The 16,185-nt window shown below is 38.8% G+C and overlaps 1 protein-coding gene across 2 annotated transcripts in view; it reads right to left on the reverse strand.

Moving 5' to 3' along the window:
• Positions 1-16,185, reverse strand: part of CAMKMT (calmodulin-lysine N-methyltransferase) — a 396,457-nt gene that overhangs the window by 21,317 nt on the left and 358,955 nt on the right. For both annotated transcript variants that reach the window (XM_004582906.3, XM_058668009.1), the window contains one exon: positions 1,667-1,741. In XM_004582906.3, coding sequence (XP_004582963.2) covers positions 1,667-1,741 — 75 coding nt within the window. The remainder of the gene's footprint in view (positions 1-1,666; positions 1,742-16,185) is intronic.

The following is a 16,185-nucleotide window of genomic DNA, read 5'->3' on the forward strand; positions in this document are numbered from 1 at the left end:
CTTCCTCTACTTGTCTGGTACAAATAGGATGACATGGTGTGAGTGTCCCTAACACAAGGTCTGACACAGGCCAGCAGTTTTGATATTTGTGTGAAGGACAAATTTAACTCCAAAGCTCTTGGCCAGCTCTGCCTCTCCACACATCATCAGAGCCATCTGCCCGCGACCCTCAGTGACAGCATCAAGAAGAGGCTGCCCCTTCCCTCTTGCCGCCGCTCTCTGATCTGACTTTGCTGTTTAATCTGATCTAATCCTGCCAGCATTATCTTCATCTGTGCAATGAAACCTGGAGGATCCTTTCTCATATTTGGTGAGGAAAGGCATTTACTAAATTACTCTCTGAAATCATACGGTGAGGTTTAGCTCCTTATTGTGGATTAGATGGGGGAAGCAGCACCGAGGCACATTACCAATGATTAGTCAGAAATCTAGGTTCCCCCCCTCCGTTTAGGAAGGAGGTTTCTGAAACTGGGTGCAAAAAGATGAAAAGAGTCACAAAAAACCAGAAAGTTTTGGCCAAAAGCAGAACAAAATACTTTTTTTTTTTCATTGAGAAGGATTTTTTCCAGTAGAACAGAAATTGCAAACCTGATACCATAGATTTCCTTATTGAAGTTGGAAATCTTATTAAAATAATAACAACAACAACAATAATAATGAAAAGATCTCCTAAAAGTTTCATTGTATTCTCAGGAAAGTCATCTCTGGGTTTGTGGTGTTCTGATGGGCTTAGCAACATTATAGAACTTCCAAATCTGAATTTCTTGGGCTTTCAAATCTAAAGTTTCATAATCAGAATCATGATAAAACTACCAGTAAGATTTTACTCTTAGGAAAAATACTCATGAGTTGTCAGTGTTTTCAATTCACTGAAATAATTATTATTCAAATTGCATTGAGACATACATAATTGAAATAATTATGAAGATTTGATGCATATTTTCATATAACTTAGGATCAGACTTTCATTAACAAATCAGTAGACTGGGCCATAAGAGAAGACAAAATATCTAATGTAAATGATTTTTAAAAGCAGGTACCAGACAGAGATTCTTGTTTTCATATTTTCTTATGTTCTTATTTTCATAGAATAAAATGCAAGCTTATAATTTTTGTTTTACACATAATAAAATATCACAATTGAAAATGCTGAAAATATCAGACAGCAAATCCACATTTTAAGAAAAGTTAATTCTCCCAAGGTATTTCACAGGTAATGTTTATTTGCTGGAGATACATGTGTGTGTACACATACGTGTATTCCCTTATATCAATAGTCAGATCTCTCCTAAGAAGTAAGCTAATTGAGCTGTTTGTGCTGATAAACTCCTTTTTCTCCACACTACTCCTCTTCGAGCCATAATTATTTGCAATTTGCCTAAGTCGTCCATTTACTGATACGTCAAGCATGAAACAGAGGCAATTCCAGAAAATGGAAATGCTTCTCAAAATCAATCTTTGGGAAATAATGTGGTAGAAGTTACTGTGTGATAGAAGACTACCTTATAACTGTCACATGGAGATGAATATTAATTTGTTGAGGTTAGGGTGGCTTTGTGCTTCATTTGTTGACTTTGCTTAGCCGTCAGCAAATCAGCACAACCCAATTACTCCAGCAAAGCTATTTTTTTTCCTAACGGGAGTTTGATGATTTTTATGTACTTACCAGTCAGAACACATAACAATGTCAAAATGTCCTTCCAGTTGAGAGACATCTGTCTCATTATCCCATCGTAAAACGCTTGAAGAGAAAAAGATTTCAAAAATTATACTTAGGGCTTTTTTTTTAACTTTTGATTTTAAGCTATTAACATTATTTTTGTGGCACTTGAAATTATTTAAAAGGTATATACAAATTATTTCAAAAGGCATAATAAGAAAGTAGGACATGACTGTCTTTTCTATTTTATTTAGTCTTCAAGCCTACAATCCTCTGTTTAAATATTACAGGTAAGTGTCTGCTGGTTTTTTCAGGTATTTGTAGACAAACAGAGAGAGAATAAATGTCATTTTTTTGTGTGTGGTCATTAAAATGCCACAGACCTCTCCCTTGACAGCAATGAAGAAACACTGAGAGCAGAGGATTCCTCATCCAACTGGAACATACATATCTTTATAAATTAGTGAGGTGAAACTTAACACATGTCTATCCTGCCAGGTCCTTCGCTTGTTGATAAAAGGAGCATTCTGGCAAGATGGGAGGAACGGATAGCTAAGTTTCATGGGAGCGCTATTCTCAGCTTTTCAGGCATATTTAAAAATTAACCCTTACTGATAACTAGTTTCCAAAAGAGGATCAGGTTATAAACCTCACATTAATAACATTAATTAATAACATGCATTTAAAAACTCTAGCTAAGCTTTTCAAACCAACCAGAGGTTTTAAATTACTCTCCATTAATAACTGTGCTATTAGCATTTTACTGTACTGTTTTCTCTGCCCTGTATTTAAGCTAGGATTTGGAATACAACTTTCTAGAGTAAAAGCTCCTAGTTTTCGGGTCTGGTGGGGGTTATTGTGGGTCGCCCCAACTAGGCCGCAGCCCCCACTGGCTGACGCAAGTGCCGAGTACGTGCTAGGCAGAACCAACCTAGTCTGCAACACCCACTGGCTTCAGTCCGAAAACAAACCAGCCCAGGAATTGCACCTGCAAACTGACTGTGGCGATGACCAGCTGGACTCAGAACCCTAGCCAAGAAAAGACAGAGGACAGAACGGGTCAATCAACCATCTCAGATATATGTTGGCACCGAAAACCGGGCGAATGAAGACTTTATGTTGGACAGTGTCAACCAGTGAACTCTACAACGACCTCATTGAACTGGGAGTGGCGAGACTGGCAGTGATTCATAACTAGAGAAATATTAAAACCACTAGGGGTTGATCGCAGCTAAATAGTTTCCCCAAGAAGCTGTACATTCCATCTGGACAATGAGCAGCTGGACTATGTGCTTAGCATCTGTTTGCAAGGGAAGAATCTTGATTGAATTTGAACTGTAATGCTGCAACGGGGTGGGGGGGTCCACCGTGGGGGAGGGGTATGGGGAAGGGTAGGGGGGAACCCCAGAGCCTATGAAACTGTCACATAATGCAAAATAATTAATAAAAAAAAAAGCTCCTAGTTTTCATTTTGATTCTTTATAGCTAAAAAAGGTGAGCATATCCTACTCTGTCCGGCTCTACTTGCTTACTTTGGTGAGTGCTTTATTTCTTTACACTTTTCCTGGGCAAAAAGTCACATGCTTGAATATAAAGAGAAGTTTTCACCCAATCAGTCCAAAAGTCCTTTTTTTGCCTACATAAACATACATCAGTGCTCATGATTTCCTAGAAGTTGAGAAGATGGACAATATCACTACACTATACAGGCTGAGGATTAGTTGCTCATTCATCATTTACCTCAACTCTTACATGGGTAAGGGTCCCAAGGTTTTGGGCCATCTTCTACTACTTTCTTAGGCCACTAGCAGGAAGCTGGATGGGAAGTATAGCAACTGGGACATGAATCAGTGCCCATATGGGATCCTGGCACTTAAAGGAGGAGGATTAGCCAACTGAGCCATTGTGCCAGGTTCCAGGATAGATATTTTAAAAACCTGTTTTGTATAGTGACATGTTTCCAAATCTTGGAAATGTCCCTGGTACTTAGTAGGCACCCAGTACATATTTACATGACTGAATCATGTGTGAATGTACCTAGCACAGTGCTAGGTATATTTAAGACTCCCAGGAAACAAAGGTTCTTGTTCTCTGACTAGGTTAGCTGCTCAGGAAAACCCTTAAATTGTGAGGATATCTGCTTCCTCAGCAAAGACAGAGCAGTAACGGCCTCATTTACCCTTTTGCTTGAAACAAACCAGACAAAATCCATAAAGCAATAGTTTTAAAGAGCCTGAATATCAGCAGCAAAGGCAACAATCCTTGGGAAGCGGAGAAACAAATGAAGTGAGTCCTGCCATTATCCCATTATCAGAGAGCTCCCAGGTCACGGCACAGAAAGAGGAAACGAAGTAGAACCAGGTGGTCCCCTGAATTCAGCAGATGGACCTGAGAGTCTGAAGAAACCAAGACAAAATAACGATTGTGACAGAGATGCACAGAGAAAGAGAGAACTCTGGAAACTGCAGATGTTCCCCTGGGGTATTCTGCAGGGCGCAGATTTACACAATGTGCATGAAGAAAAAGACTCATTTGTGAAGACTAGAGGACAGAGGGCAGGAATAGCACTCCATCCCATCAGCTTTACTAGAACACCTCACTGTTTATAAGTCTTGGGTAGAATTGTCAGTAGCCGGGAGTAGTTAGCCATAGAGAAGATGCTGCTTTGGTTCTTTCAAACAAATCTTAATAGCAAGCCACCAAAGTATCAAACTATGTCTTTTTTAAAGGAAGTTTTATTTTAAAGACAGAATTACAGAGAGACCAGGAGTGACAGAGGGAGAAGTCTCCATTTGCTGAGTCCCTCTCTGAATGGCCACAATGGCCACAGCTGGATCACTCAGAAATCAGGAGCTAGAAGGTTCATTTGGGTCTTTCACATGAGATCAAAATATTTCAAAGCGGGCCCGGCACAGTGGCCTAGCGGCTAAAGTCCTTGCCTTGAACGCCCCAGGATCCCATATGAGCGCCGGTTCTAATCCCGGCAGCTCCACTTCCCATCCAGCTCCCTGCTTGTGGCCTGGGAAAGCAGTTGAGGATGGCCCAATGCATTGGGACCCTGCACCCGCATGGGAGACCCGGAAGAGGTTCCTGGTTCCTGGCATCGGAGCGGCGCAGCACCGGCCCATTGCGGCTCACTTGGTGAGTGAATCATTGGACAGAAGATCTTCCTCTCTGTCTCTCCTCCTCTGTATATCTGACTTTGTAAAAAAAGTAAATCTTAAAAAATTTCAAAGCAACTTCATCACATCCAGAACATAACTAGAAAGTATTTACAGGAATGCAAAAATATTCAGATACCAATGGGATAAAATTCAAAACACCTGAAATATAACCAAAGATTGTCAAACAAGCAAAGAATTTAAATCATAAAGCCCCAAATTAGGAGACAAATCAAATATCTAAACCATATATAAATCTTATTCAGATGTTGTTATTACGCAACAAAGATATTTAAAGAGTTACATTGGTATTTAATATATTCCAAAAGTCAGATAAACACATGCAAGATGCTTTTTAAAGAACACAAACTAACTTTGGGAGATGAAAATTACAGTCTTAGAGGAAAAGCACACTGGATTAGACTAACAGCAGATAACATATTGCAGAAGGAAAAAATAGGAAACTTGAACCATAGCAATAGATATTATCCTCTGTAATACATAGAGAAGACAGGGATAAAAGTAGCTAAAAAGAGCATAAATGAATGATCAATGGGACAAATTTAAGTTATATTCATGTAATTGGAGCCTCAAAAGACAGAAGAGAAGGGCCTGTTGCAGTAGCTTAGTGGCTAAAATCCTGACTTTTCAAATGCCAGGATCCCACATGGGTACCAGTTCTAATCCTGGCCGTCTTGTTTCCCATCAAGCTCCCTGCCTTGGGACCCTGCACTCATGTGGGAGACCCAGATGAAGCCCTGGCTTCTGGTTTCAGATTGGCACAGCTCCAGTCATTTAGCCATTTGGGGAATGAATCATTGGATGGAAGATCTTCCTCTCTGTCTTTCCTCCTCTTAGAATATCTGACTTTCCAATAAAAATAAACAAATCTTAAAAAAAAAGAAAGAAAAAAGGGGAAGGCAGAAAATATTTTTGAGGAAACAATGGCCAAAACCTGTCATGATTTAATGAAAACTACTAACTCACAGATCAAGAAATTTCAACAAATCCCAAGCATAAAAATCATATAGAAAATGACAGAGCATATAATAATCTAATTGCTCAAAATAAATATCAAAGAGAGAATCTAAAAGACACATAATGTACGAAGATGACAGCATATTCCTTGTGAGGAAAATGAAAGTCAGAAGACAGTGGAATGACACAAATTACTGCAAACCCAATCTAGAATTACATAATCAGTGAAGATATATTTCTCAAACAAAGATGAAATAGATGTTTTAAGACATAAACAAGGTTAACAGAACTTATCACCAGGAGACCTATCTGCATTACATGGATGTTAAGGGAAGTCATTTAGTCAAAATAAACATATCTGACAGAAATATAGAACTACACAAAGGAATTATGAGAAGCAAGAACAGTATATCAAAGATAAACTTTTAGGATGTATTGTATTACTCTAACGTCTTCATAGTTGGTTGAGCAGATACTGCAGGGCTTATAACACATGCATAAATAAAATGGGATACTAGAATACAGGCCGAGAGGGGAGAAATTACAGTATGTTACCACAACATCTTTACAATATGCATGAAGTTTTTATAGCATGAATTGAAGATAGACTGTGATAAAATCTTAGGCAAACACTATAAAACAGAATGATAAAATACACTACCTAAGAGATGGCAGAAAAAAAATCAATGAATAGACAGAACAGGGAGCCAATAGTAATTTAACAGATCTACTCTGGCCACACCAGCTGTTATACCAAATTAAAGTAGTCTAAACACCCAACACCACCAATAAAAAACAGAGAAGGCTAGTGTGAATAATAATAATAATAAAAGCTATACCCAAGTATATATGGCTTGAAGTAAATGCATTTCAAACATGAGGACACAAATGGGTTAAAAATAAAAAGATGGAAAAAGACATGCCAAACACATGAATCAGAAGAAAGCTGGAGTAGCTATATTAACACCAGAAATAGTAGGTTTCAGAGCAAACACTATTACTAGGGATAAAGAAGATCACTTTATAATGTCCAAAGGTCAAGTCAAGTAGCAGACATAATAATTCTAAATGTTTAAGTGCTGAATAACAGAGCTTAGACTACATGAAGCACAGACAGAACTAAAAGGAAATATAGACAAGACCATAATTATAGTCAGAGATTTCAATATTCTTCCTTCAGTAATTGAACAAGCAGGCATAATATATGCAAAGCCACAGATGCCTTTATTTTTAAAATGAAGTATTTATTTGAAAGTCAGAATTTTACAGAGAGACATGGAGAAACAAAAGAGGTCTTCAATCTACAGGTTCACTCCCTGGATGGCCCCAACAACCAGGGCTGAACCAGGCTAAAGCCAGGAGCCAGGATTCTCCTCAGGGTGTTGCACACAAACAGCAGCAACCCAAACACTTGCCATTCTCTACTGCTTTCCTAGCCTGTTGGTAGAGAGCTGGATCAAAAGTGGAGCGGCAGGATTTGAACTGGTGCCTGTACAGAATGATTATGTCACAGGCAGAGGTGCTACCTATTATACTTCGATACCAGCCCCTATAGATGCCTTTAATAACATTACTGTCAACTTGACTTAATTGATACTGACAAAATATTCCACTAAACAAAAGCAGGATACGTATGCTTTTCATGTAGAATAAAAATCTGCCAAGATATGTAAACTATTTATAAACTAGTCTGTCTAATAAGAGTAGAACATACATGCTTTTTCAAATAGAGTATACATATTCCCTGACAAAACCTAAATCTCAAATTCTGAATAATTTCAGTTGTATTGTCCACAATGGAATTAGATTAGAAGCCAGTAGTCAATTTTAAAATCAATGTTCTTGGGCCTGGCATGATGGCCTAGTGGTTAAGGTCCTCGCCTTGCATGTGCTGGGTTCCCACAGGAGCACCAATTCTAATCCAGGAAGCACCATTTTCCATCCAGCTCCCTGTTTGTGGCCTGAGAAAGCAGCTGAGGACTGCCCAAAGCCTTGGGACCCTGCACCTGTGTGGGAGACTGGGAAGAGGCTTCTGGCTCCTGGCTTCAGATCAGTACAGCTCCAGCCATTACAGCCACTTGAGGAGTGAATCATCGGACGGAAAATCTTCCTCTCTGTCTCTCCTCCTGTCTGAATATCTGAATTTCCAATGAAAGTAAAATAAATGTTTTTTTAAAAAATCAATGTTCTTGGGGTGTGCAATGTGGTACATTGGGTTAAGATGCCTATATCTCATATTTAAATGCCTGGCACCTCCACTTCTAATTGAGCTTCTTACTAATGTGTCTTGGAAGGCAATAATTGTTAGTTCAGGTGCTCAGGACCCTTCCACCCACATGAAAGAACCAGCTGGATTTTAGGGTTTCTGGGTTTGCCTGGCCCAGCCCTGGCTATTGTGGGCATTCGCAGAGTAAATCAACGAATGGGAAATTTCGCTCTCTTTCTTTATCTTTTGAGTAGATGAAAACAAAAATTTTTTTAAAATAAATGTTCTCCAAACATCTTTAAATATTTGAACAATTAAAATATAGTTCTAAGTAATCTAGAGTATGAAGAAATCAAAACAAATTGAAAAGTACTTTAAGATAAAAATGCAAGCACAACATATCAAAATGAGTGGCTACTGAAGTAGTACTTAGAAGGAAATTAATAGCACTAAAAGCCTATCTGTATTAGAAAAGTCTGAAATTTAGTTTATAGCTAAATAAGTATGAAGTGTTACATATAAACCCAACATGAACAGCAAAAAAGAAGCAATAGGGCTCGGCAGCATGGCCTGGTGGCTAAGGTCCTCGCCTTGATCCCATATGGCCGCTGGTTCTAATCCCGGCAGCTCCACTTCCTCTCTCTCTCTCCTTCTCTCGGTATATCTGACTTTGTAATAAAAATAAAATAAATCTTAAAAAAAAAGGAAGCAATAAAGATTATAGAAATGCACAAAATGGAAAATAGAAAAATAGTAGAGAAAATCCAGTGAAACCAAACACCGGCTCTTTAAGATCAACAAAATTGGTAAGTCTTTTACCACATTGATCAGGAGAACAGAGATGACATAAATGACCAGTAAAATGAATGAGAAAGGTGAGGGTTTATCCTACCAATAGATAAGAAAGTTGGCTTAACATTTGAAATCAATGTAATCTACCATAACAACAAGCTAAAAAAAAAAAAAAAGGAAACACAGAAAATGAATTTGACAAAGTCAAAAAGGAAACAGAAAATGAATTTGACAAAGTAAAACATTTATTCCTGATAATAACGTCCTGAAAAAGGTGATCTATGAAGCACCTTTGATGGTTAACATTGTAGTTAATGCTAAAAGACAATGCTCTTTCTATAACACCACAAACAATAAAAGGATGCTTGCTCTCAGTTTTCAACACTACATTTGAAGTTCTAGCCAGTCCTATAGGGCAAGAAAAAAAGGCACCATCTCTATACAGAATATTTCAATGAAACATGTGAGTACAAACAGCTACCTAAATGAATAAGCGAGTTTGGTAGTTTGTACGATATAAAATTGGTACAAGTATCAGTTATGTTTTTTATACAAGCAACAAATAATTAGGAGCTACATTTGCAACCCTATCTTATTAATAACAGCACTTAAAAATCACATTGTTAATAGCATAAAATACTATGTGCACAGAGATGATTTGGATAAAAGATACAAGAAATTAAATAAGATCCAAATAAAGAGGGGCAATTCAGTCAACAAATGACAAAATAGTGTGTGCACAATTTCAAATTCCTATCTTGTACTACAAATTGGATCATAAACCCAAATACAAAACCTGAAACTGTAACTTAAATGAATAGAAATTTAGTAGAAAATGCTTCAGGCTTTGGGTTACACAATTTTTTTCATTTTTAAAAAGATCTATTTATTTATTTGAGAGGCAGAGTTAAAGAAAGAAAAAGAGAGAGATCTTCTGCTAGGGCTAGGCCAGGCTGAAACCAGGAGCCAGGAGCTTCATCTGAGTCTCTCATGTGGATGCAAGGGCTCAAGCACTTAAGCCATCTTCTGCTGTTTTCCCAGTCCATTTGTAAGGAGCTGGATTAGAAGTGGAACAGCAGCCAGGAATCGAATCAGTGCTTCCTCAGGAAAATTTCTTAGGTACACATAAGATACATGATCCATATAAGAAAAAAATGGTAGCTTAGACCTGATTAAAATGTACCCCACCCCTTGGATCTTGAAAGACATTTGAGGGGAATGGAAATGCAAGCCACAGGCTAGAAGGCATTTGCAAGTCACATATCTGATAAAATGTTACATCCAGAACATATGCAGAAATCTGAGTATATCAATAATAAGAAAAGAGAGAGAGAGAAAAAAAACTCTTTCCTTTGCTGGCTCACTACCCACATTCCAACAATGGCTAACACTGGGCAAGGCTATGCCGAAGACAGGAGCCTAGAACCCAATCTGGATATTTCATGTGAGTGGCAGGGATTCAAGTACCTGAATCATCATTTGCTGCCTGCCAGGATATACATTAACAGGAAACAGATCAGAAGTAGAGCAGCCAGGACTTGAACCAGGCATTCTGATACGCAATGCAAACATCCCTTGCCGCAGCTTAACTGTTGCACCAAACACCTGCCCCTCCATGAACTTTCTGATCGATAGAAAACATAGATATGTCTGCATAAAACATATCTATATAAAACATATGACATATCTGTATGCTATATATGTGTGTTTTACACATAAGTATATATTTATATATAAAACAAACCGTAACATATATAACATAAAGCTTTATTAAAAATATTCATGAAGCCTTACTGCTAATAGCCCAAAACTTGCAACAACATAAAAACTCATCAATGACTGAAACAATAAATAAATCACAGTACTTCATTTAATGATATACTGCTCAGGAATGAAAAGAAACATTGATGTAGTATATGCAACAGCGTAGATGAACTGCACAATAATTTTACTGTCTAAAAGAATACTGGTAGTAAAATATCTCGTATTAAGTAGTTTTTATTTAAAATGCTAGAAAATATAAGCTATGTACTAATGAGAAAACCATTAGTATGCTGAGGAAGGAAGAACATCCAGGCAGTAGAAAGGAGAGGTTACAACAGAGTGAGAGGAAACTTTTGGGATTGATGGATGTGTACATGATCTCAATTGTACTGATGGCTTCAAGGGCATGTACACATGGGGGCTGCTTACAAAGGCAGACAGATAGTTTATTAAATGTCAATTTCACCACAACAAAACATAAACGCTAAGAAAAAAAAGCCTGCTTTCTGAAAAAAAAAAAAACAGAATATACACATACATTGAACAAGTCCTTGACCTATCCATGAGGAAGTTTTATACTGCAAGGGCATGACATTCACTTGCAAAAACATGTAAGAAATAATTCCTTTTTCAAATATAAAGGATAATTCTATCCAACATCCCAAAACATAAAGAGGGAGCTGGATTGGAAGTAGAGCAGCTGGGACCTGAACTGGTGCCCTTATGGGATGCTAAGCAGAGACTTACCACAGCTCTGACCCTTTGGCTCCACTTTCAATTTCAGCTTCCTGCTAGTGTGCACTCTGGGAGGAAGCAGGTAATGCAATATTTGGGCCCTGCCACCTATGTGGGAAACCCAAATGGAGTTCCCACTTCCTAGCTTTGACTCAATCTAGTCCTGGCTACTGCAGGCATTTGGAGAGTAAACCAGCAGATCTATCTATAACATTCAAATGAAGAAATAGTTTTAAAATGTTATTTAAAATTAATCAAAAACTAGGCCTGGCACAGTGGCCTAGTGGCTAAAGTCCTTGCCTTGAACATGCCCCGGGATCCCATATGGGCGCCGGTTCTAATCCCGGCAGCTCCACTTCCCATCCAGCTCCCTGCTTGTGGCTTGGGAAAGCAGTCGAGGACGGCCCAAGGCTTTGGGACCCTGCACCCGTGTGGGAGACCTGGAAGAGGTTCCTGGTTCCCGGCATCGGATCGGCGCGTACCGGCCCGTTGCGGCTCACTTGGTGAGTGAAACATCGGATGGAAGATCTTCCTCTCTGTCTCTCCTCCTCTCTGTATATCCGGCTTTCCAATAACAATAAAAAAAATTAATCAAAAACTAAAAGTAAGTAAACTTCTGATAGGATTCCTATCTTAAGATGTAAAACTGACACAAAAATTTTTTTTAAACAAAATACCTGTGTTTCAAATTTGCAATAAATTTCAGTGTCAAATATAATGTGCATCTCATTGTGGCAACCACAGACAACACTCCCCCAAAATATTTAAAGTATTTCTTTTTCTCATACTTCCACGGTGAGTATTTCTCCATTTAACTTAATATTTGCACATCCTTGAATGCAGGGGAATCAGTCATGGTTTTAAACCTTGTTTCTAAAAAGGCAGTTCCTTGCGTGTTTGTGAAAGGTGTGTACTGATGCAATCCTTGATTCTGCTTCAAAAACAAGCGATCTTAGCAGCAGTAGGGAAGGCAGAATGAGAGAGGAGAATAAAGCAAAGCGATAGAAGAGACACAAGAAATATTTCTGGATCATCATTTTCTTACCTACTCTGGAACCAACGCTGCTACTGGTTTTGTTTGTTTTAAGAATTATTTACTTATTTGAAAGAGTTACAGAGTGTTCCACCTTTCCATATGCTGGTGCACTAACAAAAAAGCTGCAATCGCCAGGGCTGAGCCAGGCTTACCCAGGAGTCTGGAGTTTCTTCCAGGTTTCCCCGTAGGTATAGGAATCCAAGTATTTGGGTCATATTTTGTTGTTTTTCCAGGCACATTAGCAGAGAGCTGGATCAGAATTGGAGCAGCTGGGTCACGAACCAGTGCCTGTATGGGATGCTGGCACTTTAGTGTTACAGCACAGCACCAGCTTATTTTCTTTTTATTTTAAAATGTATTTATTTTTACTGCAAAGTCAGATCTACAGAGAGTAAGAAAGAGAGAGAAAAATCTTCCGTCCGATGGTTCACTCCCCAAGTGACCACAACAACTGGAGCTGTGCCGAGCCAAAGCCAGGAGCCAGGAGCTTTGTACGGGTCTCCCACATGGGTGCAGACTCCCAAGACGTTGGGCCGTCCTCTACTGCTTTCCCAGGCCACAAGCAGGGAGCTGGATGGGAAGCGGGGCTGCCGGAATTAAAACCGGCGCCCATATGGGATCCTGGCATGTGCAAGGAAAGAACTTCAGTCACGAGGCTCCCATGCCGGGACCAAACCAGTGTTTCTTAATCTTGGCAGTATTGGCAGCTAGGAAAGAATAAACCTTCACTGTCCCTTTGCACTGAAGGATATTTGAAATCTCTACTCCCTTCAGCAATAGTAAGGACACTTAGTCATTGTGACAAACATGTAAAAATGTTTTAAGGATTACATTATAGAATGAAGAGGTTGGAAACTGCTGGTGTTGGGCTCAGGGTGGTAGCCTAGTGGTTAAGTCCTCACATTGCACATTCTGGGATCCCATATGGGCACTGGTTCATATCCTCGCTGCCCCATTGCCTTCCCAGCTCCCTGCTTGTGGCCTAGGAAATTTCACAGTAGAGGAAGCTCCTGGCTCCTAGTATTGGACGGGCTCTGCTTTGACCTTTGCGGCCACTTGGGGAGAACCAGTGGAAGGAAAATCTTTCGTCTCTCCTTCTCTCTGTAAATCTGACTTTCCAATAATAATAAAAAAAAATCTTAAAAAACAAAGAATTGCTATTTTAACTTTTCTGTTTCCATTGTCAGTCACATCTCCATTAATACCCTAGAAATTCAGAACATAATGTGGTGAATGAAGCCCTCCTATGGAAGGTAAAAAAATAGCCAAATAAAAAAGGTTTTATATATATATATATGTGTGTGTGTGTGTGTGTGTGTGTGTGTGTGTATTTCTATATCTTCCCAATGACAAGCTGATGAAATTCAGACTCTTCCCTCTGTCCTTTCAGTTGCTGTACTCATCTGAGCAGCACCTAGGGCCATAAAATAGGGCCTGTGGTCTGTGTCTCAGAGATGCTAGAATCATCTGAGGAGGTATAAACTTGTTAGATCCCTAAGTCTCAACTCCATGGAGGTTGATTTAGTAAGACAGGTCTGAGGCCCAGGAAACTGCATTTTCAAAGTAAGCCCTACAGGTAATTTCCATGAGGTTGTGTCACGAGCCACTTTGAGAAAAGTTACTAACTTACTTGGATTTAGATTTAGAATATTCTGTAGTCACAGGTTTAGACGTTGGTCTCAAGCATAATATTTCTTTCTAAAGAGGATACCACTCTGGAAAAAGATGCCCAAGGCTTTATTAAGAATTTCTCTTGGGGTGGGTTTTTGGCCTAGCAGCTCAGATGCCCGCACTTCCCATCAGGACTTTGAGTTGATACTTGGTTCTGGCTCCTGACTCTGCCTTCCTGTTAATGCAGACCCTGAGAGGCAGTGATGATAACTTAAGCAATTGGGTTCTGCCATCCATGTGGGAGACCTGAGTTGAGATCCCAGCTCCTCTTTTCAAACTTCATCCTGCGCAGGCAATGGGGGCATTACGGGAGTTGAATCAGTAGGTGAGAGTTGGTTCACTTCTCTGGGCCTCTTTAAAAACCACTCCTCTGGAGAAAAGACAACAACACTTTCTTTTCCTTCAATAACGGAAGGAAGCAATATCACAGCTAGTTCAAAAATAGGCTTTCATGTAGATAAATGCCTTGACATACATTATGTGACGAAGCTTGAGGAAAAAAATGAAGAGGAAGCAAAATTAGAGATCTCAGTGAAATTGAAAAACTTCTACTCTACAAGATCTGAAAAATGATTTAATCACAGACAATTGCGAGGCGACTGCAAGCCAGGTCCTTTCCTTTCTTCCCAAGTGTATGACATTTATTAAGTAAGAGAAAACAATGAAGGGGCTGACTTTAATGAACAGAAGTCTGGACAAAATTTAAAAGTAATGAAATACTACAGAACTGGATGTGGTAAAAGCTGTATTTGGCACTGGCTAAAGGTAACTGATAAGGATTTTGGGACCTTGGGATAAAAGGTATGATTTTATTTACTTGTATTTTCCTTCTCAAATACCTCTGATTCCATGATTATGACAGCTGATGAGAATTTACATGGTAGCAAAACAAAGTGACAACAAAATATTAGAACTAATGGATTGGAAATGATAAATATGTGCCACTTAAAATGAAGTAACAAAACGATGTACTTTTTTAAAGATTTATTTATTTTTATTGCAAAGTCAGATATAGACAGAGAGGAAGATCTTCCGTCTGATGATTCACTCCCCAAGTGACCACATTGGCAGGCCATCCTCAACTGCTTTCCCAGGCCACAAGCAGGGAGCTGGATGGGAAGCAGTGCTGCTGGGATTTGAACTAGTGACCATATGGGATCCCGTGGCATTCAAGGCAAGGACTTTAGCCACTAGGCCACTGTGCCTGGCCCCAAACTATGCATTTTTGTATTTTTTCCCATTTTTATTTTCTAAAGTTTTTTGTGCTTTTGAATATAGCACATCTTTAAATATAGGAGTTTCATTATTCTTGTCAACGTATTTCAAACTATCATATACAAAATAATAGAGTAAAACATTGTCTGATGGGGCCCAAGGTTTGGTGGTGTGGGTGAGGACACTGCCTGTGATAACAGCATTCCATGTGGACACTGGTTTGTGTCCCAGCTGCTCTGCTTCCAATCCAACTCCCAGTAAAGGACCTGGGAAAAGTAGCAGAGGACAGTCCAAGTATTTGGGGTCCTGCCACCCACATGGAGATTGGTTAGGCTCCTGGATCCTGGCTTCAGTTTGGCTCAGCTGTAGCCATTGTGACCATGCGGGGAATAAATCAGAACATGGAAGATCTCTTTTCTTTTCTCTCTTACTCTGACTTTCAAATAAATCATAAATATTTTTTAAGAAAGAATCAGAAAGTGAGAATTGGTATCGCTTCGAGGTGATGAGATTGTTTATTTGAAAAACTCAACAGAATAAACTGACCAAGTACTAGAAATAATAAGAATGCCTTGAGATATAAACTCAACATTTACTGCACAAATATGATAGCTTTTAAAATGTGCTACCTATGCAAATGCAGCCAGTTAGAAAATGTAACTTATGAAAAGTTCCTATTTAAGACCAACAAAAAGATTACTTCCAAAAATAAACTTAACAAAAGAAATGAAAATGTTAGTGAGACATCTAAAAACACAAGAAGACAACTTGTTTTTGAACAGAAAGATTTCAACTCCTAAAAAATGTCATCTTAGTAATATTAGCAACTTAATTTGCAATTTTATTTCAATCACAATGAAAATGCCAGTATAATAAAAATACCAGCAAAATATTAGCAGATTCTGAAAAAAATCATGATGGCAAGGCATTAATCTTAACAATTATGAAAATATATTGCAAGTTGCAG

The sequence above is a fragment of the Ochotona princeps genome, chromosome 8, assembly GCF_030435755.1.
Source record: "Ochotona princeps isolate mOchPri1 chromosome 8, mOchPri1.hap1, whole genome shotgun sequence".
Classification (NCBI taxonomy): Eukaryota; Metazoa; Chordata; class Mammalia; order Lagomorpha; family Ochotonidae; genus Ochotona; species Ochotona princeps.